Source organism: Aplidium turbinatum, chromosome 7 (assembly GCF_918807975.1).
Source record: "Aplidium turbinatum chromosome 7, kaAplTurb1.1, whole genome shotgun sequence".
Lineage (NCBI taxonomy): Eukaryota > Metazoa > Chordata > Ascidiacea > Aplousobranchia > Polyclinidae > Aplidium > Aplidium turbinatum.
In genome coordinates, this window is record NC_137478.1 from 33535654 (window position 1) to 33562593 (window position 26940).

The 26940-nt window shown below is 40.7% G+C and overlaps 1 protein-coding gene across 1 annotated transcript; it reads right to left on the reverse strand.

The window, feature by feature from the left end:
• Positions 1-160: 160 nt before the first annotated feature.
• On the reverse strand, positions 161-16666 carry LOC145773963 (uncharacterized). The gene is made up of 20 exons (XM_082585088.1): positions 16524-16666; positions 15987-16145; positions 15582-15728; positions 15287-15430; positions 15010-15150; positions 14532-14699; positions 14244-14429; positions 14062-14176; positions 13681-13810; positions 5471-5772; positions 4990-5168; positions 4742-4906; positions 4493-4663; positions 4183-4291; positions 3770-3881; positions 3350-3627; positions 2791-3269; positions 2391-2529; positions 963-1102; positions 161-498 (listed from the first exon to the last, which is right to left on the reverse strand). Exons 1-20 carry the CDS (start codon positions 16570-16572, stop codon positions 392-394), a joined length of 3420 nt encoding a protein of 1139 aa, XP_082441214.1. The 5' UTR covers positions 16573-16666; the 3' UTR covers positions 161-391.
• Positions 16667-26940: the final 10274 nt, after the last annotated feature.

Consider the following 26940-nt stretch of genomic DNA (forward strand, 5'->3'; position numbering starts at 1 on the left):
GTTAAAATATCAACCTTTTGAAAATATCTCAACTAAAAAGCCGTGTCAATACTTCTTTAAATTTATCTTCAAAAAGTTTCGCTTTGTTTCATTTCAATGACTCCTGTTTGTCTTGTCACGCATGACCGACCTCACCCCTGCTCTATTTTTCAACACAAAGTCAAGATTCAATTTTGTTGCTGATTTGACCAGACCAAGGATTTCATATTCACACAAAACTATTTAATTAAAAACTTCCACAAACTTCGCCGCAGCTAACATCGTTACTGGATCCACGTTCGCGATCGAACGATCATTGTTACGTCATATCGCAGGAGATGCGCGAGCTTTTGAAAACTAGGAAGTGACATTAGTTGCACAAAGTTTAAAGGAAGTGACATCATCATGAGGTTCACATTCCACACTGTTCGGTGGCGAGACTGACGTCAGAGTATTGCGTCATCGCCTTCTTCCATTGCGCGTAGTCCTCTCTCCACATCATCATCACTTTGTTCATATCTGGGAGGAAGATAGATGCCGTTAGTGAAACATGGCGTTGGTGGGCCACCACCTTGCATGGTTGGTGGTGGCCACCACTTAGCATGGTTGGTGTGGGCCAACACCTTGCATGGTTGGTGGTGGCCACCACTTTGCATGATTGGTGGGCCACCACTTTGCATGATTGGTGTGGGCCACCACTTTGCATGATTGGTGTGGGCCAACACCTTGCATGATTGGTGGGCCACCACTTTGCATGATTGGTGTGGGCCGCCACCTTGCATGGTTGGTGTGGGCCAACACCTTGCATGGTTGGTGGGCCGCCACCTTGCATGGTTGGTCTGGGCCAACACCTCAAATCACGACTGGATTGTCGGAAATCGCCAGGTTGTTCACAGAATATGTTCTTTCTCCTCTGTTGTTCTTTATAATAATAAGTGTCCAGGCTTCTGCATGCTGAGATGTACGAGGAAGGAATCACTTACCTTTGTAACGATGATCTTCACAGAAGCACATCCTGCACCCAGACGTGGTTGCACATCGCATCATCTCCTGGTTCACGCACATGTCCGAGAAGACGGTCGGACACTGTGGCATGGGGAAGGGTTCCATCATGTTGGAAGACCTGGATTTATTCTTGTTGAGCATGACGGATTGATAGAGAGTTTGCCACCACATTCATATGAAGTCAAGTAGCATTACCGAGTGCAACGTATTTTGACACAACATAATGTCCTCATCAAGACAACAATCATTTACACAGTAGGGTACACCTAGTAGCGAAAGGATTTATTTAACGTCAAAAGACTCATCATCATTATGTTCTTTGCTCGTACTGAGTATTTCGATGTGATGGTCAGAAACAAATTAAAATCACATCACTGAACTGATTGTTCATAGGCTTTTCGTGCCACACTTTCATTATTCAATTTCGTCCATCAGTGATGTTTGTTGTCCAAATCATTGTTGATGTACTGTACCTTTGTTTCTGTTACCATTTACTATTCCTTCTATTAATGATCTTTGCAGACAGTTTTTTCCGTATTGTAGCCTATGCTCGAAACATAAGTACATGAAGGAACAAGTACATGAAGGAACAAGTGCATGAAGGAACAAGTACATGAAGGAACAAGTACATGAAGGAACAAGTACATGAAGGGACAAGTACATGAAGGAACAAGTACGTGAAGGAACAAGTACATGAAGGAACAAGTACATGAAGGAACAAGTACATGAAGGAACAAGTGCATGAAGGAACAAGTACATGAAGGAACAAGTACATGAAGGAACAAGTACATGAAGGAACAAGTGCATGAAGGAACAAGTACATGAAGGGACAAGTACATGAAGGAACAAGTACATGAAGGAACAAGTACATGAAGGAACAAGTACATGAAGGGACAAGTGCATGAAGGAACAAGTACATGAAGGGACAAGTACATAAAGGAACAAGTACATGAAGGAACAAGTACATGAAGGAACAAGTACATGAAGGAACAAGTACATGAAGGGACAAGTGCATGAAAGGACATGGTAGCCACTTTAACGTAACAACTTTGGTTTAAGTGGCTACCGTTCAATTGTGACCCTTCTAGCATTCAGCCGTGTAGTGCTTTGAACATTGTTTAGTAATTACAAAAAAAACACAGTTATTAACAAGGGTGGGAATCAAACCCACGTCATAGAAATGTATTTCCTAGCCCTCTAAGACTCTTTCTATCAGGACTGTTAATTATGTTTTATCTTTGTTCTACCTCAAGCTTCCATTGACGTAATGACGTCACAGACAAGGCAGCTTCTGATTGGTTCATGCTTTACAAGCGTTTACAAAAGTTGTTCTGTGAAAGTGACTGCCAAGGGACAATGCTGACAGTGCGATACCGATCTGTTGAAAGCTCGTGTTTCTACGTCACCTGTATTCATTGAAGCGTATCAACCATACGTTGAGGAAATGGAATTTCCAGCTGACGTAATCGCACAACCAAGCTTGACGCATGCCACATTGTGACGTCATCGCATAGAAGCGAGAGCAGTCCGGCATTGTCATGTTGCCTGTAAAGATGAAAGACTCGTGATTAATATTTGCGAGCAGAAAAGGTCTCAGATGGTAGGCCTAAGTGTAGTGTACCGGTGCATACCAAGGGTCAAGCCTGATGCTGCAACGAAAAGTTAATTTCGCCGTCCGTTGATGCAACGCCGCTAGGATGGCAAAGTGTTCTTCTTTGTTACGTCATAAGGGCCGTGCTGTAGGCCTAGGTCATATTTTTTTCAATGTGTGAAAACAAAAATTATTGTTGCAAGTAGATGTTGTACCTCCTCCCATACAGTTTGGAATCTCCAACTCTTCCAAGAATGAGCTTCCAATCTCGATCGCTTTTGACAGCATTGGGACTAGTTCCACCATCGCTCCACCAAAAAAGTTCTGGAAAGCCTCTTCCGTCATCGCTCCACCCAACAAGTTCTGGAAAGCCTCTGCCATCGTCGCTCCACCCAACAAGTTCTGGAAAGCCTCTTCCGTCATCGCTCCACCCAACAAGTTCTGGAAAGCCTCTTCCGTCATCGCTCCACCCAACAAGTTTTGGATCGTCGCTCCACCCAACAAGTTCTGGAAAGCCTCTTCCGTCATCGCTCCACCCAACAAGTTTTGGATCGTCGCTCCACCCAACAAGTTCTGGAAAGCCTCTGCCATCGTCGCTCCACTAAACAAGTTCTGGAAAGCTTCATGGAGTTTGCTCAGGTCGCATTGTTGCTTCCAGGTGGTGGACAATTGCATCTTCATTATCGAAAACGCCCTGTGATGTAATACAAGTCCAATGAATGACGTAATGTGAGCGAGTCGTCAGACGATACAAATAACGTGACGTCAACCTACGTGCAAACTTGCTCGTGGGTGCGCGCTTCGAAAATCGCTGTTGCCGCGTTGTAGCCGATGCGGATGAGCCGATCCAGGATGTCGTTGGTGCAAAGAGGTTCTCCAAACTGGATTGGTTCCAACGCTTCGAAGAATTCCTTGATGAGATCAGGGACTGGCGTTCCAGGTTCGTGGCAAATCAAGGAATAAACAACATCCACAATCTCGCTGCTCATTCCAGGGATAAGTCGAAGGGCGTCACCTAGTGTATGCGCTTTCAAAGCGGCTTGCGCGATGCCCTGAAGAGAACAAAGTTACTGTAGTGAGACGGTAACAAGATATTTTCATGATTTAGTTTTGACCGAGTTTATTTCCATTTAGTTGTTTCTCAACATCAAACATAAAAGATTGTGTCTTTACAATAGAAATAGCGCTTTGTACCTTGTATGCCGTCCTGAGTCCGGGTATGAAGTCCAAAATGGTAGGACAGTCCCCGCTTAGGCAAGTTGTCACTGTGAATGCCAAACATTTTGTCATTCCGTCCAATCGAGTTCTGGAAAACAGGTCATTCTTAAAATGAGGAACCCACATCACCCAGCATGGAGTAGCCTATAAACTATTACGACACAAACGAATCGTTTACGACGTTTCATTTTTTTAAGAAAGTTTATACGTCATCACTTCGGCTAGTAGCTACGTCATCACTTCGGCAAGTTCCACGAATCAAAAAGTAAATAATCGCTTCATAAACTTTGGAATTCCAACTTTAGCAGCGCAAGATGGTGCGCTTACAATCGAAAGGCATGACTTTGACAATGGCCGATTGTCACACCGAAGCAGTCGCGATCACCTACCTGCACATCTCTTTGTCCTGGAAAGGATATCCCGCCACAAACGGCCCCATGCAATCGAAGGTGTGGTTCAATGTCTTCTTCATCGAGCATTTAGGAAGCACCGCAATATCTGTGACGTCATTGTAGCATTAATAAATTTTCTTTCAATGATCGCGACAGTTGAAGACCAGAACATTCTTATTTGCCTTCCGCAAGTTGGCTGGAAATCACTGAAATAGTCTATTTTAAAAATAATTTATTCTCAAAATGCAAGAATAATGCGAGGGAAAGATTTGAAATCTTTATGGAATTGCTACATCCAAAAACTTACCATCTTCCGCAGCCTCCTTGCACTGGCTTGTCGTAAACTTCAAGCATCTGTTATCATCCGAGCATCTCTCGACAGAACAGTTGCGATATTCCCTTATTTGAGTTTCATTCTTCAAGACGTCACACGTCACGTTGTAGTTTGGGGGGTCGCAAAATCCAGACTCGACGTAAGCTGGAGAAAAACATCGATTGTTACGTTTTTCCGATCTTTTCTCATATAAGAAACAGATCACTTGATCGTGGTCGTAACCTGTGTCGTTGTTGTTATCTGTGGAGACGAACCGAATCATTCCACAGTTCATGTTGAGACCGCATACTGCCGCAGTTACGTTTGTCTCTTCATAAACAGTTTGCATGTCCAGACTATAAGCCACAATTCCCTGGTGACAGACTCTGTGCGACGGGAATGGGACGCCTAGAAAGCATCATCACGTCATTGGTGGATTGTGACAACACAACAAGAACAATGTCACACCACGCAATCTTCGCTGGACTCACTTGAGCATCCGGGAACATCTAATTTAAACAGAAATTCTTTCACGATGTTGATTCCATTCTGCACCAGGTTGGAATAGTATTGGCCGATCTGGCCCGCCAATAGCGCTCCCACGTTGTCGAGATTGTAGCACCGGTTGACGACAGCATCAACCATGCGTACCTTCAGTTTGTCGTAAGATCTGAAACATTTTATTTTCCGTCATGTCTCGTCCAGAAATGAAGATTGGATCAGTTGATCCTTCAGTTGGTTAAGAAATACATCTACAAGTTAGCTGTATCTCGAATTGAGATCGAAGCAGCTCAGACAAACCACTTTATCTGGTCAAATCCGTACCCGATCTGGTCAAATCTGTACCCGATCTGGTCAGATCAATACCCGATTTGGTCAAATCCGTGCCCGATCTGGTCAGATCCGTACCTGATCTGGTAAAGATCTGGACCAGATAAAGCGGTTATGTGGGAAGCAATAAACACCACTTACACGCAAACGCCTTTGTGATCAGTTACTTTCAACAATTCCATCGCCATCTCCAATGACCACTTTATGAGGTCATCAACAATCATCGCGTCAGAACAAACGGGAGGACCTATGTTAAGGGTAACCCCCATTAGTGATGACGTCGCGTTCATGAGGCCTTGCAGAATAGCAGAGTGATTGGCCGCGTTGGAGCAGATCGTATCAAGAGCGTTCAAATCTTCTTCACTCATTGTGACATTGAAAAGGGTGATTAAGGTTTTGATGTCTTGCAGAGACTTCACCTCAGCTCCTGCTTCTTTGATGATCTGTCAACACAATTGTTATGGTTGGTTGATTTTCAATCTTTATTCTCGGAGTCGGACTGACAAACCCTTGATAGGTTAATTAGGTTATTCTTGGTATTGATATTGCCACAGATGGAGTTTCGCATACTTGTAGAGGCTCTTGACTCAGGGCCGGTTACCGAGATTGACAGAGTGAAGGTTTCCGATTGTTGAATTGTTGTTGTCGGGGAATTATTTCATTCACTGGGTACCGCTGCATAGAGAGCAGTCCTGGAAGTGCGTTGCTCAAGTGCACACCCGAGAGTCGAATTAGCGCCGCACGATCTTGAGTCGAGCGCGTAACCACTGAACTAACGGAGCGGACAAATCAACTGACACAGATGTGGAAAAGTAAAAGACAACTGTTGCAAGCTTTGTGCATCGCAAAGTTCTTAAGTTTTTTTAAAAATTGCCGAGCACTAGCTGTAACGTCCGCTTTGTCTATTTGATTGCTACGTTACAGTGACGTATTTTGTTTGTCGTTGACCTTTGCTCTATTGAACTGCCTGGTCAGTTTCTTCTGTCTAGATTGCTTCCAACAACACGACACATGAATTTGAATTGGTTTTCACGTGTTCTTTTAATGTGCGTTTTTAGACAATCTTTTAAACACAGGTAACTTTGAGATTTCTTAATTTGCGACCGTCCAGAGAAAGGCAATTTTGTAGAATGAAACAAATCGATTTACAGTACAATTTACGAATTCCCTTTCTCAAGGATTGACAATTATTGAAAAACGAATAGGTCATAATGGTTGTATAATTCAATGAAAACTGACGTTGTATCGTCGACTAATAAGTTACTGATTTAACGAAAACAGACCACAGGTGCCAAACGCATATGCGAAAGAGGCCAAACAATATAAAAGAGAAACAAAAACAGGTGGCTTTTTTAGTACAGTGGTCGGCAAAAGAGAAAAAATCCAAATATTAACAAACGAGTCACAAATGAACGCAGAGGGCTTAACTTAAGAAAATTGGCAGTAACATTCCCTCCCCTTTAAGGCCTCGTACATTTGTTCAAATACACAGGTATAAACAACATGAGAAAACAAAATCAGCACAAATTTACATTGGTTTTGCAGGAACGATCAAGCATAACTTTTGAATTGGTCTGACAATCAAGGACTGTTTAGTTTGAACGCTAACGCTACGGACAATGCCATTTTTGTCGGGAAACGTTTGAATTACGCGACCCATGAGCCAATTGTTTCGGGGTGTGTTATCTGCGATTAAAACTATGTCCCCCACAGTCAGATTAGGAGATTTTTTGGTCCACCTTTGTTTTTGCTGGAGCAAAGGTAAGTACTCTTTTACCCACCGTGTCCAAAAGACGTCGGCCATGTATTGGACTTGTCTCCAGCGTTTTCGAGAGTAAAGCTCTTTTTTGTTTGTGAATGAGCCTGGAGGAAGGTTTATTTGCTGTTTTAGAAGAAGCAAATGGTTCGGTGTGAGAGCCTCCATGTCATTAGGATCGTCTGACGATTTTGTAAGTGGACGACTGTTAATAATGTTTTCTACTTCACACATGAAGGTAGTCAGCGTTTCATCTGTTAAAGTTTGGCCTTTACAGATAGCTGATAAGATTTTCCTAATGGATCTGATTTGTCTTTCCCACACACCTCCATGATGGGATGCACTTGGAGAGTTAAAGATCCACTTGATGCTTTTCTGTGTTAAAGCATCTTCGATTTGACTGTTGTTCCATGATTTGATGGCTTCTCTCATTTCTCGTTCACCACCAACAAAGTTTGAACCATTGTCAGATCTAATTTCTTCTACTTGCCCTCTTCTTGCGATGAATCGTCGTAGAGCGAGTATAAAAGATGAAGTGTCAAGAGAGTTTGCGATTTCAATGTGTACGGCTCTTATTACAAGGCAAGTAAAAATGACACCGTATCTTTTATGTTCTGTTCTACCCTTTTTAATAATAAATGGGCCAAAATAGTCTACACCAACATAGGTGAATGGAGGTTTGTCTGGTGTCAATCTGTTTTTAGGAAGATCAGCCATTTTTTGTGTGCTGAGTTTTCCGCTTCTTTTGCGGCAATCAACACATTTGGATAAAACCTTGCGGACTGCTGAATTGGCTTTTATAATCCATAGATTTTCGCGCAGGGCAGACAGGACGTGTTCCCTGCCACTGTGACCAAATGTGTCGTGCGTTTCTTGAATGATGAGAGGAACTATTTGGGAGCGATTTGGAAGGATAATTTGATGTTTTGCATCGTGTTTGAGAGGTGCAGCTTTGATGCGGCCACCAATTCTTAGTAAATTGTTTTCTAAGAAAGGGTCGAATTTTATTAAGCTACTGCAGTTGTTTAATGGCTTTTGTGCTTTCAGTTGGCTGATTTCGTTGGCAAAGTGTTTTGACTGAACAAAGGTAAAAATAAAGTCTTGTGCCTTTGTGAGCTCATCTGGAGACAAGCAAAGATTGTGTGCTGGGGCATTTTGTTTATTTGCAAGGTTAGTCAGTCTTAAAGTCAGAAATTTATGCTTACAACGGAAAAGCCAAGCAACGATTCTTTTCAGCTTGTACCAAGAAGAATACTTACCCAAAAGATCTTCCAGAAAGTGGGATTCGCTTTGGGTTGCAAAACACGTTTGCTTTGGTTGTTTAATTTCTGGGTCATTGTCCACGACTTCGAGAAATTTTGGTTGCTTAGGCCATTGAGATTGTGGTTTCCATAGAAATTCAGGGCCGTTTTTCCATTGATTGCATTGAAGAAAGTTTGGAATTGAGAGACCCCTTGAAGCATGATCAGCAGGATTACATTTAGTGGGAACGTATCTCCATTGGGAAATTGTTGAAGCATCTTTAATCTGTTGAACTCGATTTGAGACGAAGGTATGAAACGCTTTGTTTGAGTTGTTGAGATAGCGCAAGACAGTTGTGCTGTCGGTCCAAAAAATTGACTCTTTATTAAGATAAGATGCCTTTAACTCTCTTTGTAGTATTTTTTCAGAGCTAATTGAGATTGTAGCAGCTGATAACTCCAATCGAGGAATCGTCATTGCCTTCATTGGTGCAAGTCGAGTTTTTCCCAATAATAAGCAACAGTGAATACTGTTTGTTGTGTCGACTAGCCTGAGGTAAGAAGCAGCCCCATAGGCTTCTTCCGATGCATCTGAGAAATGGTGAACTTGGGCGTCTTCGACAGCACCAAAATTTAAAGGCTTATAACACCTTGGAACGTTAAATGATTCGAGCATTGGCTGAAGTTCTAGCCATTTTGTCCATGTGGTTAACTCTGGTTGTGGAATAGGCTCATCCCAATCTAATTTCAGTTTACAGAGCTTTTGAGAAAGCACCTTCAGTGGTTGTACAACAGCAGCACCAAGACCAAGGGGGTCGTATATAGAATTGATTACTGAAAGAATGCCTCGACGTGAAGCTGGTTTAACCTTTTTCTTTATTTTGAACCGTATGGTATCGTTTTCCACGTTCCAATAAAGTCCAAGAGCTCTTTCAGCAGGTAGGTCATCTCGAGAGAGATCCATATCCATAATTGACTTGCAGCGCTCTGACTTTGGAATTGATTGGATCACTTCTCGGTCATTGCTTATCCATTTTAAAATGCGAAAGCCTCCCTTGGCCAGTAGCTCACGAAGTTCCCTTACCAATTTAACTGCTTCTGAAACATTTGCTGTTGAAGCCAAGCAATCGTCTACGTAGAAAGACTCTTTTACTGTATCTACAGTAATTGCACTGAAAAGAGATGAGTTGTCCTCAGCTGTGCGTTTTAAAGCAAAGTTTGCACAACTTGGGGAGCAGACAGTGCCAAATATATACACGTTCATTCGGTATTCTTGTAGGGGCGCTTCTAGATTCCCATCTTTCCACCATAAGAATCGGAATTGATCACGGTCTTGTTGAGGAACCTTTACTTGGTGAAACATAGACTGTATGTCTCCTTGAATAGCAATTGTTTCACGGCGGAAACGAAGAAGAACGCCGACCAGGTTATTTGTGATGTCTGGGCCTTGTAATAGAGTATCATTGAGACAGATACCTTTGTATTTGGCAGAGCAATCAAATACTACTCTGAGTTTCTCAGGTTTTTCTGGATGATATACACCATGATGTGGAATATACCAAGTTTTTCCATGTATTCCAGGGACATCGCTAACGTTTTCGGCGTATTGATTCATGATCATGTCATCAACAGACCTTTTATAGTCCATGTAGAAATTAGCGTCCCTTTCAAACTTTCGTTTCAAGCAATTAATTCTTTGGAGAGCTTGAGATTTGTTAAAGGGTAATTTTAGGTCCGGATTTCGAACGGGCAAGTCGATTTGGTAGTGCGAGTCTTCCAAAAGTTTGATACTAGAGTTAACAGATTTCATGAATTGAGCTTGTTGAACAGATAATTCGGGTTTACAGTTAACAATTGAGTCAACAGCGTCAAAGCACATGTCGCACATTGGATGGGTAGAAGTTTTGGTAAAGAAATTTTTAGTTTTGCTTTGATCCTGTTTGTTGTTAGGACAATTCACTAGCCAACCAACGGCCGTTTTGATGGCATAATAGCCACCTTTTGCTTGTATTACTTCTTGCGGTTGGAGAACGTACGGATTGTCATTGCCGATAAGAAGTCCTACCTCTGCGTCAACATCGGGAATCGAGATGTTTGCAAATTCTGGAAAGTGTTTAGTGTCTTCTAGGGTAGGAATATCTGTATTTGAAACAGGAATTTGAAAAGTGGAGTAAAGAGAGCTTAGAGAAATGTATTTGTTTTCGTCAAAATCTGACATTTCGACATTTGTGACCACCTTTACCTTGTTACGTTTGCCAGTGTTGTTTAGCGTGATGGTACAAATATTAGTTTCTTGACAGTCGGCAATTTGCAACTTTTCTATCAAATCATTTGTTATGAAAGATGTTGTACTTCCACTGTCCAAAAACGCTTGTGTAGTGATAGTTTGATTACTTCCTTGCAGGCGAACCTTTACTGGGATTATGGGAAGCAGACTGCGAGAATTTGTTCGTGTGTTGACAAACCCATTGCGTATTGCTTGTGTAGGTTGATTGATATTAATTTTTTGAGTTGTGTCTTTAGGTGTGATATTTGTGGTGATTTGTGTTGCATCTGGGGGATGCAAGAGAGTAGTGTGGCGTTCAGTGCATCCTAGTTTTATGCAAGGGTCCTTCCTTTTACATTGATATGCCCAGTGACCAGCATTTAAACAGCACTTGCAGAGTTTGTTGTCGATTACAAATTTAAGCCTTTGGTCAATATTCATCATTCGAAATTGTTTGCATTGATTGAGAAAATGTTTATCTCTGCACAGATGGCATGTCCTTTCATGGTTCGACGATTTTATTTGCGTTGCAAAGGTTACGCTGCTCCTACGTTTGGAGTTGGAATCATCGAATTGTTTTTTAGTAGATTTTAGAATATCGCATGCCAAATTGGTCGTTTCTCTCGTTTTGCGCGAGACGTACCGTGAGAGATCTGAAAGGCTTATTTCTTGATTTCTTTCATGCAAAATTACGTCAACTTCGCGTAACCAGCTAGAATACCAGCCACTTGGCAAGCGTCTTATTATTTTTGTTATGGTATCCATGTTGTCCATTTTCTGTAAGTAATTCATGCCAGACAAAGTACATATGCAGGAAGTTAGTTCCGAAGAGAACTTGATTAGAGAATCCTTGTTAGAATTTTGAAGAGATGGGCCGTTTATGACGGAATCAACACATGCGCGAGCTATTTGAAATTTTTGACCGAAGGTTTGTTGTAGCAAAGCTCTTGCTTTTGTGTAACCTTCGTGGGGAAGCATGTATTGACACCCTTTTACCAAAGTGTGCGCAGAGCCTTTGGTGTATTGCAACAGATAAAAAAGTTTACGTTTAGGCTCTGTGAAATTACAATCAATTAACGTATCAAATGCGTCTATAAAACCACAGTATTCAGCAGAATTTCCATCAAAGATTGGGGGTTCTACAGACAACAGTGGGGACGGGTTGATAGTAATATTTGGAATTTGTTTCGAGTTTACTGATTGATTATTGTTTATTTGATTTAGTACAGGGGTCTGGGCATACGACGTACTCGGCTCATGTCTCACAAACGATTTATTTGTTACTGTTTGTGAAGGATTAATTTTGTTTGAAACGACAATAGATTCGTGAATGTTAGACCTGGCTTCTACGCCACTCAACGTTAATTGGGATAACATAGGATACACAGAATTATTGTTTACATTAGTTGCTAAATTCGATTGAAATTGTCCGTTTATATCAACATTGTCTTTAGACATTTTATAGCGCTCACCAGCATCTTCTTCCGATTCTTCCGAAAGTTGGGCAATTGTCTCTTGGAGCTCTGCCTTTAGTTTAGCTTCCTGGACTTGTTGCAGGAATTTTCTTTCTTGTTCTTCACGTAGCTGACTTTGTTTTAGGACCATTGTTTCAAATTCTGCCCTTGCTTTCGCTTGCTCTTGTTCCAAATCGCAGATCCTTTTTTGTGATTCCAATCGAGCTAATATTACCGCCTTCTTAATTTTAGCGCTCATTGTAGAGGAGCGGCTTTTGCTGGAAACTTTGCTGGTGCTGTCGCTTGGGTGCAGACTGCCATTTTCTGCTTGGTAGAGCATTTTTGATTGTGATCTTGTTGTCACCTTTGATGTTTGGGGTTCTGGATTTGTTGATTCTTCGGCATTTGATTTATCTGCCACGTCTGTCTCCTTTACAGAATTTGTTGCCATTTTCTTGACATTCAACTTCGCTCACTGTCAACAACGACGACTTTCTTGATTGAAATGTCTAAAAACTGAAATGTAACGTCCGCTTTGTCTATTTGATTGCTACGTTACAGTGACGTATTTTGTTTGTCGTTGACCTTTGCTCTATTGAACTGCCTGGTCAGTTTCTTCTGTCTAGATTGCTTCCAACAACACGACACATGAATTTGAATTGGTTTTCACGTGTTCTTTTAATGTGCGTTTTTAGACAATCTTTTAAACACAGGTAACTTTGAGATTTCTTAATTTGCGACCGTCCAGAGAAAGGCAATTTTGTAGAATGAAACAAATCGATTTACAGTACAATTTACGAATTCCCTTTCTCAAGGATTGACAATTATTGAAAAACGAATAGGTCATAATGGTTGTATAATTCAATGAAAACTGACGTTGTATCGTCGACTAATAAGTTACTGATTTAACGAAAACAGACCACAGGTGCCAAACGCATATGCGAAAGAGGCCAAACAATATAAAAGAGAAACAAAAACAGGTGGCTTTTTTAGTACAGTGGTCGGCAAAAGAGAAAAAATCCAAATATTAACAAACGAGTCACAAATGAACGCAGAGGGCTTAACTTAAGAAAATTGGCAGTAACACTAGCCTACAGCGCCTGTAACGAATTCCAAAGTCTACTTTCCTGCGATTTGAGACTGAGTATTAAGCCATACGGCCCTGAGCAAGTAATATGGCTCTGTGTAAGCCATGCAGCTCGAAAAAAGCGCCCAAGAATTAGAATAAGTTGCTTTAGTTTAAGATTTGGAATAATTTTGCTATTCAACCAATCAACATTGATGTGCGGGCTATAACAGATTTATTTTTTGTTTGCACAAAAAAGTAAAAACTTTGAAATGTTTCCAATACATAGTTACGGCCTCACCGGGAACAACCAAATAATGTCGTTAAAATGTTTTTATTTGTTTATTTATGTTATTTTCATATATTTTCGCGAGAACAAAAAATAAAAAATATGTTAAACCCACTACTTAGTTTTATATGTCTGTGGCGTGACAAAGTAAACGCTCTACCAAAGCTCTATCAAGTAATAAAAAGTAAGTAATATTGTTCAAAATATTACAATTATTTTGTTGCTCTCCACTATTCCAAGCAGCCTCAATTATTTTTATATCAAGAAACCAAAAACAACCTTGAAAATGGGGCCGATGCCTTCAATGAAGTTTAGTTCAGAGGGGCAAGGAGTCTCCCCATCATTCTCGAAAGCGAGGCATTCTTGGAGTGTGTTGCTGAGACAAGAGATGGTGTTGTCGACGATGTTGCTGCAAGTGAACAACGTGATTTGTCACATTTTCCTTGGTATACGTTGAACAAACAATTAAAAATTAAAAGATTTTCAAACTTATTGTGCATCTCCATCAAGTTTTAGATCCATTAATGAATTCCTAAATGTTGAAAAGAGACTTCATCATCATGAAAAGTAGCCTACTTTACTTTTTGAGCTGAACGCATGTTCCCTTGTTTAAAGTTAAAAATGTGATTTCACTTCCACATGGCATTTGTTCTTTCTTACCTGCACATTTCCGTTTCGTTGCTGGCGAAAGGAATGCTGCCAACAAACTTCCCAACGCAATCGAATGTCTTCTCCAACGCTTCCTTGGCTGTGCAACCTGGGAGGATCTGGATATCTGCAACATTTTAACTTGATTATGACCTCATCAATGGTGTCATCATTCGTACATCCAGAACACTTACCGTCCCAATGCGCTCTTTTTGGGCATTCTTCGGGAGCTTGAAGATGGGAAAACTCTTGGCAAAAATCACCACTGCAAAACTCAACAGAGCAGTTTTCTGCGTTCTCCACTCCAAACGACTTCAATGTCTCACATGACGTATACAGGATGTTCTCCACAGGCGAACAGAAACCAGTCTCGACGTAACCTAGTAAAGAAGCAAACTGACGTCACAATAGTGATGTGGAAAGTATAAGTGACGTACTTAGTTGCCGCATGAGGTGACATTGCGCATTTGCACTCGACTTACTTCGATTTCCATCATTATCGACGTTGACGAAACGAAACATCCCGCACGCGTCTCCTCTAGCGCAGGGAGCGCTGGTGACGTTCTCGGCAAAGTACCACTTTGATCTGCTCATGTCAAAAGCGAATGTACCCTGGTCGCACCTGAAGCCGCGATTTTGCGGTTGAGGAACTGTTGGAAAACATGGAAAGGTTTAGTATGAAATGCTGATTCACATTGGAGGTGGCAGTAATATGGAATGCTACTCCACAATAGAGCTGACGGGAGTATGCAATGATGCTCCACATTGGAGCTGGCAGAAGTCAATAACAGTTCGTTGAGATCATCAACCTGGGAAGGTCACAGAATCTATTTCATTTGCAACTCAGTCTTTAAATTAGCATCTTATCTAAGATTACACTTCATCAAAGAAATCCAGACAAACTGGACCTAGCAGTGCGACTATAAACATTTAGCTTTAAAATCCTATAAAAGTTCTCACTTTCAAAATCATCGCAGAGGTCTCCTTGACATGACAAAAACGAACAATTGGACACGACTCCAGTCACTTCTGGGCTCTCAACCAAATCCTGGCAGGTTGGAAGGTTTTCAGGATCAACGCACACTCCGGTTTCCACGAACGCTGTGGGATACAGCAGCACGGTTGTCAGGAATGACATTCGAATCTGTTGCATCACTAACCATGCTCTAGCGTCGAGATATTTAAATATGCACGAATGAGATTGCACGACAAAACAGCGGTATCGGCTGATGCTTACATGTGAAGTTGCTTTCCGTGTTCAGCCAGCGGAACATTCCACAAGTCATCCCGGCCTTGCAAGCGCCAGTGCCAGCCTTCGGGTTGAAGATGACTATTTTCTTGTCTTCCGTGTAGCTCACAGTTTCCAAATTACAAATTGTGCCTGCAAAGATATACAGCGGCCATTATTGACTATTATCAAGTTGTAAACCTATGCCACGGTTTCGTGGACATAATTATGACGTCACAGTTTGTGTGTTGTTGCAACTGTCCAGCAAAACTAGAATTGACAGTTGATGGCAGTCATTACTCACTTCGAAATGTAGCTTCGCACGTCGTCGCGTTCGACGCGCATCGAATCGGCATGCAATCATCAACGATCCCGACCTCTGCTTGCTCCTTCCACCACTCACAGCCGTGCGGGACACTTGGTGGCGCACAGAATCCGGTCTCGACGTAAGCTGTGAAATCGTTCAATTAACATGGATGTGGTTATGACATCACTATTGCTTTGTTATCGATTCAGCAGCGTTAAAACTTACTTAACTTTTGCCAGCAGCTCGCGCTATATAAGCAAGCGATTGACAACTGTTGTGAAAATGAGCTGCTGCAGTTACAGGAAGGAAATATACTTTTAAAGGGCAACTCTTGTTTAGCCTCCACTTGGTGTTTAGCCTCCTCCACTACTCACGTACGTCACAATGACACAAGCAATTCACCTTTCCCACTAGTGTTCCTGTCAGTGTTGTTCCACCCATAGAACCGGCACTCCTGGCCGGTGGGGCACATCGATACAGTAACGTTGATGCCGTAAACTTCATCCGTCCCGAGAGGATAGACCACTGATCCTTGCGGGCAGTTGTAAGATTGTGATGTCACTATTGAAAACAATGATGTTTCATTGCAAGGTTGAGGAGGTAGTCACAAAATGTGCTGACGTCAGCAGGGTTACTGCGTCTTTGTGACATCTTGTTGTCAACTCAACACACAATCGACGCACAAACATCGAAAGCGCGTTAGGCTGCAATCGGGAGCGGCTCAGGTCATGTTCTTAGGAAATTCACTATTTAGCCATCACAGTTTTCACAAAAATATTTTGAAACAAGATTTTATTTTGCGTTGATGCAAAGTTTTCTTATTTTGATTTTACTTGAAAGTATTTTTCTTTTTATCAAAAAGATTGTTTCAAATAATGTTAATAAACGCACTTCAAGAAACCTATGCACATTTGCTATTATTGCGTCATCACGCCTTACCAATGGTGAGACAGAGCGCCAATGTTACGTATGAAATTATTTCCTTCATGATTTTCTTAGCTTAGCTCCTGTGAAAACAAAGGAGGTAAAAATCACGAGGTAGGGGAGAGTGGGGCACAATTGGACAAAAAGTAGTAAAATAGAAGTCCCGTCTATATTAAAAGTCTAACAAAATCCAACTTTTGCACAATAACAAAGTATCACACTGTTAACAAAATGAGACAGTGAAACAACACTTAGGTAATGCATATTAAATACTACAGTCAATTGAAAAAAATATTGTTTTTGTCCAATTGTGCCCCGGTAATGGGGCACAATTGGACATTTGCAAATATTATCAATGGTTTAGAAACAACAGTTTAAACCAACACAAAAGTAATCAAGAAACTGACAAGGACTCTAATAAATAGATTTTACTTGTTTATTGCAGTAAAATCAGGGACGTTGCCACGGGGGAGGGGGTCTTGGAAAAGCAATTTTACCCCCCCCCCCCCCTAAAATTTTATATTGTCTCCCAAAATGTTTATTTTTAATGTTATTATAACGTTTAAATGACATTGCGTTGCATGAGACCATGCAATATTAAAAGAACTACTTTTACAGTATGATCTACCATGTGTGTTGCTGTCCAATTGTACCCCAAAATTTGTGTCCAATTGTACCCCACACACCAACATCGATTTAAAGTTGGGCAGGGACAACCTGTTCTAAAAGTCAGGTCAAAGCAAAGGTAATGAAAAGATACTTTACTGTATATGGCTTGAACAGAAAAATAAAAAATCTAAAAATCTTTACTTTACATAGGAGAGTACTTTACTTTACATAGGAGAGTACTTTACATAGGAGAGTGGGGCACAATTGGACATGGGGTACATGCGATGTCCAATTGTACCCCATGTCCAATTGTGCCCCACTCTCCCCTAAATGAACAACGCAGACTAACAATCGCAAGTTTGATTTTGCATGAAAATTTGTTCTTCTTGTTTTGAACATTTAATTGTTTACTAGATGGCGCCAGCGTCATTAACCGCGAACAAAGCCCCAAGTCCCCAAGATAGTTCGTAACTTTTGCTTCTAATTTTATTTTTCAGAAACTGTTCCATATAAGAAACTTTCAACAGGATTTGGTTTAAAAAAGCAAAATTTATAAAGTTTTCTAGAAGCTGCCACTGAAGTTGACCTGGTTTACAATTTAGTGTTTAGACTTTAGATGCGTCCGTCTAACCTTGTTGTACCTTCCCTTAATCAACTGGCAATGGAATGGTCCTTTCACAGTCTCATCCCACGCTAACTGTGAGCAGTTAGACGCACAGCCTCTTATATGTGCGGATGGGTCTTTGTTGAAGATTTGCTTGGTTGCGTCACAAGCCCTTTCAACCAGCACCCTTGTGACGTCACAATCTCACGTGAACTAACCGTGGATGGGTTTTACTTTCTTCTATGAAAAAATTAAACGTCGCGTAAAAGAAGGCTAACATGCTAGAACCTTTCACTGTAATGAAAATGTTGATATAAAAGAATATGCGAGTAGCTTTTTTAGTTTACTGAAATGAAGACTGTAGAAAAATTAAAACAATAACTTTTTCCTAAATATCAAAATAAAACAGCCATTGAGAGATAATTATTTTTGTAAGATTTTGTCTTCTTTTGAAAAAATTTCGAAAAGTTTGAAGTTTTCAAATTACAGTAAATTATTTTGCAAGCTAACGTCTTTCAACAATCTGCCAATGTACGATTCGTGTTTTATTAAAATAAGTCAATGTGTCTGATTCAATCTAGGCCTAGCTACTGACTAGTTTATGTTTTTTTGTTTTATTGCATGTCGTATTCATTGTTAAATCTTATGTCGCATATGAATTTGTAGCACGAACTATTTTATTGTTCGTTTTTGATGTCACAATGCTCATAATTTCACATAAGTCCAAATAACGAGCAAGACCAAGAGTCGCTCTGAATATACTGAATACCTAACCCTTGCCAAATGTTTGAAAAACTAAATTACGTTGCACTAAAATAAGACACCCAAGATGGTATATGATTTCAAATTAACAAAAGTGTTTTCCTTCATTTTGTAGGATTCATTTGATATTTTGTTGCTATGGAAATCAGTGTCGGATTCAATAAATGAAATCAGCATTGTCCAGCATCTTCTATTTATGGTCCAGCATTCTCTATGGTTCAACAAAGCAAATTCTCTACCAAAGCTTTATCATCTTATATTTTATGTATATAAAGGATTCGCAAACGTCGAGACGATTTGCTTGTTTGTCTGAGAAAACAATCAAGAACTGCGAAGAAAGCTCAAATCTTTCAGAAAGCAAAGTAGGCTAAAAATTTTAGGGTAGGAAACTTATATATTGCCTCATAAAATCGTTTAGAAATCAGACCTGGATTTCAATGGTGGGAAATTGGGGTGTATTCAAAGCCTGGACTATTGCTAGATGTCTCATGGCAGTCGCTGCAACTTGTTTTTTCGATCTTGGCAGTCACATGATGTTCTTTGCCATCGTTTGGTTATTTTTTTAAATGTTTAAAAAAGTTGAACTTATCTCGAGAAGTTGCCTTTTCTTTTGTATCCACAGCCACTCGCTCTTCGATGTTTTCTTTAGATTCTCAACCAAAGTCATTCTCTGCTTCGTTTGTTCCCAGTGAACAATGAAGCTTTTTCATGACGTCACAATGCAAAAGTAGGAAGGGCTGCTATAGCTTGCTCAGTTTACTTTGTTTAAAAAGTTCAGTCATGTGATTCAATGTAGCGATGAAAGGGTCAGTTTGCACTTCGGGATCAGTGGTCAGGTGGTTGAAGTTATGTCTCTTTTGTTGCAGCATTTCTCCTTTATGCCGTTCAATAAGCCAACAAACGTTGCAGCTCATTGAACGATGGTCGTTACAACAATGGGGTTTGTTGCATAATTGCATAATCACGTGCCGCCTCGTAAATCAAAATTATATTTTTAGACATAAATTTTCCAGTTCTTGTACCCAAGGTAAGTGAGTAGTCAGAAGGGTCAAAGGCTACGCTCCTGTGCCCAAGGTAGAGTATCTCTTGTCAATGTGGTTCTGTAGCCAGTTATTTCTCTTTTGTAACACTCTTGTCCTTAGCTTGTAAATTCTCACATCATTTAATTTGTCTCCTTTTCTTCCCAACTCATGATGCATTATTTGATAAAACTACCATTCAACGATTTATAGGCAGTGAAAACTTTTTCTCGAACCGTTGAAAATTTCATGATCAGATCACCGCTTCAATGCGTGATCATGCAATTTTCAACGGTTCGAGAAAAAGTTTTCTCTGCCTATAAAACGTTGAATGGTATTTTATCAAATATTTCTGGAAACTTCCTTGGTTTCGTATTATCATGATGCATCATTAAGTCAATAATTTGATATTTTTTAATGTTTGGTCCTTTTTTCGTCGGATGCAATTTCTTCTACCAATTACATGGTGTTTGCACCGCGATTGAACGTGAGGTAAAATTGCAATCTGACAACAAAAATTAATTACGGCCTGAGTAGCGTCCGTCCGCAGTTGTCCAGGAACCATTTCTACTGGACCCCGAATGCAACAGCTTTTCCTTAACATACGGTCAACACGGCATAATAGCATATAGACAAGATCTTCCAGAAACTGTGATATATCGGAACGTCTGCTGACTATCAATCTTCTCTGGCAGGAGACGGCAACAAATTCCTGCAGGAATCTTGGGACCAGCGTCTTAGAATATGCGATGTAGATCAATAGTTCCACCTAGCGGGATGATTATGTTCTCGTTTTACATAGAATTACTGGCATCTGCTGTGAAACCGAAAAGTAATGTTTTTATTTCATATAACTGGACAGATCCAAAATTTAAACAATTTAACTCATACGAACCAGAATATTTTTTTATTTAAAGCAAGATGTTCATGTGATACTTTCTGTTAGATATGAAGGCAAGCCATCAATTTGTTATGGGTCTACGTCGTCAGACTGGTTTCATTTTGAGCAATCTACATCGTCTATTGTTGTCGGTCAATTTAAATTGCTTTTTAGCAAAGAAGCCACTTTGTCTCTCAATCGACGAGCGTTGGGTCGGTTTTAGCCATCTTTGTATGAGGGTGAAAGATTTCCGCTCAACCGTGGGGTATGGCACCGATAGAGAAAGACACCAATGAGTATAGTGGTACCCATGGGGTGTGGTACCCATGGGGTGTGGCACCAATCGGGTGTGGCCCAGGAAATGAACAAACTAGATCTCCTGCACCTTAGTTTTCCTGATTGGGAATGCGCGTATTTTGGTTCATGCCCTTGCACCGACGGCCACCTGGTAGCACTTACATTGTTCCACTTCGTTCAACTCAGAATATAGTTGCTTGGTTGACAAACCTCTCGAGATCGTCGTCCGTCGCTGTTCGCGAATAACTTCCATGTTCCTATTCAACCTTCAAGAGCATTATCGCGTCATCACGGTCACGTGTCCGTGTAACAGTTGTTTGTTTGTTAATATGAATAAACCAATTGTTTATTTAAGAAGCGAGGGTCGCGAAGGCCCAATATGAAGCAACAAGCGCGGTAAAAGTGGATTGCTGCGAGTAAAATGAAGGCAACTGGTGAAATTCTGACACCGTGAGCCTAAGTTGCTGCAAAGAAAACTTGCAACAAAATGTTTCCAGATTATTTTTCGTTATTTCTGATGCTCTGAGCTGGAGTCGGAGATTCTACGACGAACAAGACAAATTTTTATTGTTACAAATTTAGTGAAATTAAGATCGCGATGAAATTAATTGTCCATTTTATCGGCTGGTTTGTCAAACGATCAATCACAAAGCAGGTTGCTGCTTTTGACTAAACAACAATTCAGTTTGTTGTCATTTCTGGTCTCCAAAGTGAAAACATTATTTACCAACTCAATAAGTCAATGGCGCAGTGTCCAGAACTCAACATTTCTCAAACCATATTATTTGCACAGGGGCGTAGTCAGCACAAAATTTTGGGAGGAAGGGAAAAGAAGTATTTTGCTCATGTCAGTGTGTCCAGCAACGAGGCAGGCGAAGCAACCAGAGGGGTGTGGATGCCTCCTCCTCAAAATGTTCAAAAAATATCTTAAAATTGCGCATTCTAAAAATACTTTTAGCCTCAATTAATAGTAAAACTTTGTCAAATGATGTTGTAACACAGTGTAAATTTTTTATTTAAAATATTTCGAGAGGCAATTGTCTCCTTTACCCCCTCCCCTCTCCTGAACTCCGCCTCTGGATTTGCATGTGGATCGGGCTCATGAATATGCAACTATGATCAAAACAGATATTGACAAGTCGGACCAGGTTGCAAAATGAAAAGCGCTGAGATAGCATCGGCAGCCCAATCACAAAGCACCAACACGACACAGCAGAGCAATATCTTTTCCGAACGCGAACAGTGGCGCATCTAGAAAAGTTCAAGAATCCCTCGAGTGCGACAATACAAAACATTTTGATTTCTCTCCTTTGATTTTATTCGCGTTTTTCGTCTCTTACAACAAGGCGTTGTTTGTTTTTAGACGCGGTGATTGTAAGTCATCATGGCCATCGAATCGAGGCAGGATTTCTGCTGCAGTTAAATTAAAAAGTTTGGTTTTATTGAGAGCCAGTTAAAACTAAACTTTTCACGACCGGTTCTGGTAATTGGGAGTCAGGTCCCACATCACGTCGTAGCCATTTCTAAGGTGCGCAAATACGCAACTGCGCAGTAACATCTAACAATTTGCGAAGTGTGAATTGATTTCTGCCCACTTGCAACGCTTTGACTTTCACAGAACGTATCAGTGACTTGTTGAATTATACTTAAATACAATTAAAGCATCATCTTCAACATAATACGTAATCTGAAGCAAAAACGACCAAAATAAGGCAAAATTTTACAAAAATAAGTTTGTGAAATTTTCTTAATCCCATCCTATCCTCATACCTCTACCTCCATATTAATATTATCTTTCTTGCAAGATGTATTTTGGACGGAGCTGGGTGCTCCCAATTTTTATAGTTCAATCCGCTAAGTGATGGTCAAGTCTGTTTTGACAAAAGCATCAGAAATAATAATTATTAGCTAACGACAGTGAAAAGCGTTTAAACAGCGGAAAAGCGCGAAAGTAGCGAAGAGCTGTGTTTGTGGCCTATTTTTTTTGGTGCTCTTTCATACTTTGAGATTACTTCTTGCAATTTACAAAGTTCATATCGAACCCCATGTGTTCGACGAAGCTGTTTCAGGGGTTCGGCGCGAACATCCTCTGAAACATTAACACAACACACGGTCTACTGAATGGTATAAACAAGAAGGTGGTCCGCTGTTTGGGGCTCGGTGCCACAGCTACATGCAACTGGGCCCGTGTCGTAGCCCCACTCCACCATTGCAGACTTAGTGCGTCCAACTAACGCCATGCGAAAATGACACGAGAATTGCTGTTTCCGAGATAAGCCTCGAATCTCACTATTGGTCTCAGAAAAACAACGACAGAAGTCTCATTGATACAGCACAATGTATTCCTATTAAATGTGGTAGATTTTTGTTTTTGTGATTCAGCGAAAATTTGGGGTTCAACGAAAGCTTGCAGATTAGCGCAAGGGTTCGGCAGGTAAGTAAAGGTTAAGAACCACTGCCCTAAATGCATAGGTTTTGAAAATGCAAAAAAGGGAATTTCTCAAAAACGTCACTTACGACTTTCTTGTTTTCAACCGTCGATATGTTCTTGAACAAAATTATTGAGCGATGAAAATTTTTATGAGAGAACACTAATTGTGGCCTAGAGGGCTGCCAAACACTTTGAACACTAATTGTGGCCTAGAGGGCTGCCAAACACTTTGAACGTAGACCAATTAGGGTGCCGATTTTATTCTTTCTTGTTATCTCTTCTTGCGTCGGCATTTTGCAGCAGAAATACATTTTGCCGCTGTTTTCAAAGCGAGTTTTTCGAAAAGCCGGGCTACTTTATCCAGAATTCAACAATGGAACAAAGACTCTAGAAAAGCTGCAGTTATTATTATTAATATCAACATTGTTACTATTCAATAGACTGAGTTTTGGTAGGCATACCAGGACTTCTGCAATACTATAGGCCTAATAACTGCGGTAAAGGCCACAATATCACGTGGCCGTCAAACTTGCTCTTACAAACTGCCTCGGCAGGGTTTTGTTTCAATGTCCATGGCCAAGTGGAGAAAGCAAGTAATTGCTTGTCACCATAGGAACCTGACGTGTGGACCCAACCTCGTGGCGGCACATAATGATCATGATGATGAATGCACATTTTGAATGGCCAGCGACAACATGTCTCCCTCTCGATGCCTCGTCGTTGTTTTGGTGTGGTGTCATCAGCACGTGGCAGTCTTGGGTTCTTGCAACCGCGTGAACTCATTAATAATGAAACAGTATAAAGAGAAATTGCGTATGGCTCAGTTTGCAGCGGCAACGGCTTTCCCTGCTTGACGCCTGTCGCTTCACTAGTTTTCTTCATATCTTTGTGTTATGTCATAGCTTCTGACATCTTTCTGACGCTCGATAACGTCGATACATTGTTGCATTCAGTAAGACGAAGCCATTTCGAGCCAATCGCGACAGGAAACAATTTGAACAAGAGTACGAGATCATCCTTCGCGCTTCAGCCTACGGCGAACATTGTCAGCTAAAATGTGACGTCACAAAAAGAATGCGCGAGCATTTTATTGTAGGTTTTACTTGCAGCTAGGAAAGCTTCTACGCGTTGCTCGGTTGTTCAGGATAGACAGTTAGTCCGCTGACTTTTTAATTGAAATAGAAAGTCGATAAATATCTTTTCAGCTTGTGACACACAACGACGATTGTGATGCAACATTGCTGATTGTTTCGGGTTTGTGACGATGCTAGCTGCAGACATGTACCAACTACATGATTCAGTTCAGTTCAGTTCTTAAACCTTTTAAGGTTCTGCCACCTTTTCCCGTTCATTGACTCGTTGGTATTTCGACTGTTGTAGCTAAATAGTATATTTAGTTACCTCTCTACCCAAATTGTACTAAATAGTATATATTTTTGTTTCCGACGCGTTAATGGCGTAAAATAAAATGATTGATTGGAGGCAATAGACATGTTTGATTAGTTCAGCAACTGGGCGCTTGGCCGTTACTTAAACATTTCAACGACTCAGTCAGCGCTGTCGAAGTTGCACAATTGTTCCATCAAAACAACGACAAAGCAGAAGTAAGAAACAGTTTAGTTTTGTGCTTTCAACAACTTCACAATTACAAAACTTCACTGTTGAACTGCAGTAAATCAACGACTTTGCGAGGTTTATGTTGAATGGCAAATTGTGGACAAGATTCAGAAGCAGATTATGACGTAGACAGACAGTTTCTTACTTTAATAGTTTTTTAAAGGTTTATAATTTTTTCATGACGTCAGTGCGCACTCCTTTTGTTTCTGCAGTAATTTCTAGAATCTAGATTGTTTGTTTGTTTTGTTTGTTTTATATTTATCCTGCATTGCGGGAAAGCGGACATGAGCGCTATGCATCGGTGTACGCCTTCCGACGTACACCTGACCCACGCTGCAGCCTACGGCAATGTCTGTTTCCGGTAGTCTACTCTATTTATGACTTAAATTTGGTACTACCCATTACTCGAAAATCGATCACTGGGTAGAGGCAATTATCATAAAGTTTCTTGCCCAGAGAAACAACAACAAGTGCGCGTGGCTGGAGTCGAACATGCACAGGCTCTCGACTGCGAGCCCAACGCGCTAACCACTCGACCATTGCTGCCGACATTATTTCATTGCTGCCGATCAGTGGTTCCCAACTCGTTTTTAAGGCGACCCATTTAAAAAAAAAATCAGTTCGGTGAAATCTTGCGACCCAAGCAAATTGTCGTAATATTTTAGAAGCCACACAAGATTGTGTTGCAAACAAAGATCAAATCACTAATGAGATAGCTGTGCTCGCTTGCTGTCAGTGAGCTTTTGAAATCGACGCGTTATTTTGCTTAGGCATAGCCGCATGTCGGCTTTAACTTCCAGCCGGTTTCGCTGCTCAGTTTTCAATACACACATGGCGCTAAATCCCATTTTACAAAGCCAAGTTGTTGCAAATGGAATCTGTTTTTTAATCCCAAATTGTGAAACTGTGGGATACACTTTGTACATGGAAGCCCAACAGTGGATGATTGCAAAATCTTTGTGGTATTTGACTTTGAAGGACGCAAAAAAATACGGTTTGCTACTTCTGTCGTTATGTCCATAAACTGTTCTGCAACATGGATGGAAAGTTGAGGCAGATCTTTTTCAACAAATGGATCAATTATTCAATCATTTTGGTTATTAAGTGTTAGAGATTCTCCATAGTAGTGCACAAACTTTTTGGCAAACTGTTCCAGGTGTCTAATTATTATCGTTTGCTTAATATCAACTTTATTGCCACAGATATATTGCGTTAGCTGAGGAAATATATCGTAATCATCTCTGGTGACATAACTTTTCCAGAATATGAGTTTTTTGTGTTAAAGTGCCTCTGACAAGAAAATAAATTTGCTAAATTTATCTAAGATACCAAAGAGATGACACTAACAAACTTCCCTGATCAGCAAATAGTAAAAAATATCAACAGGCTAATAAGTTACACGCTTGCAAACTTTCGTTCACTTTCGGCGAATCTGGCACTCATTCAATTGCGAAAATAAAAACGGCAACCTCGCTGTGACGTCACCGTGGGTGGGAAGGATACATTCTTTCTCTGTGGTGAGTTGGTAAGGTATGGTACGACTGCTCCAAAACGTCAATGTGTGGGGCTCTATTGGTCTAAAGCATGTGCAAAATGAGAATTACCGAAATGAAAAAGTCAACTTATTATTACTATCAGGTTTAGATCAAATAGATTGAGTTTATTTTTATCAAACAGCATCTCAATTCAATTGAAATTGCAGTTTTTCTAAACTCTTGTAGGGCTACAATTTGGATAATTTTTTATTTGTCCTAATCTGGCTATAGCCATTTGCAGCGTAACAGCAGTATCTCACAGACAGTACACTTAATTTATGGTTGAGGTAGGCCTAATGCCTGGAAATTGCTGTTTATGTGACAGAGTCAGTGACAAAGGCGTGTGCTATATTTTCATGCTTTCAAACAAAACAAGGTGCTGAGAAGAAAATAGTCAAAGTTTTCTTCAAGTGTTCGAAAGTGGGATGAACCATACAAAACTAGTCGTATATGTTCTCTTCACTTCACTGGAGATGATTTTGTTAACACCACCAACCCGATTTGGATCTTCTCAGCAATGAGTGGCGTGCTGGGAACTGTAGGTGGTGCGTTTGCCACAAGTGCGAGTCTATGTCCCAGCCCAGTAGTAGTAGTAGTAGTCCAGTTTTTATCCGGTGATGTCCCCGTTACCGAGGGTGGCCGGATTCACCTCCAAGTGCCGCAATCGTCTTCACACCC

Coding starts and splice junctions, on each gene's coding strand:
- LOC145773963 (XM_082585088.1), bottom strand. CDS start 16,572: ATGAAGGAAATAATTTCATACGTAACATTGGCGCTCTGTCTCACCATT. Junction 15,431..15,581: donor GTGCGAAGCTACATTTCGAA/GTGAGTAATGAC, acceptor ATATCTTTGCAG/GCACAATTTGTAATTTGGAA. Junction 3,882..4,182: donor CAGGACAAAGAGATGTGCAG/GTAGGTGATCGC, acceptor CCTGTTTTCCAG/AACTCGATTGGACGGAATGA.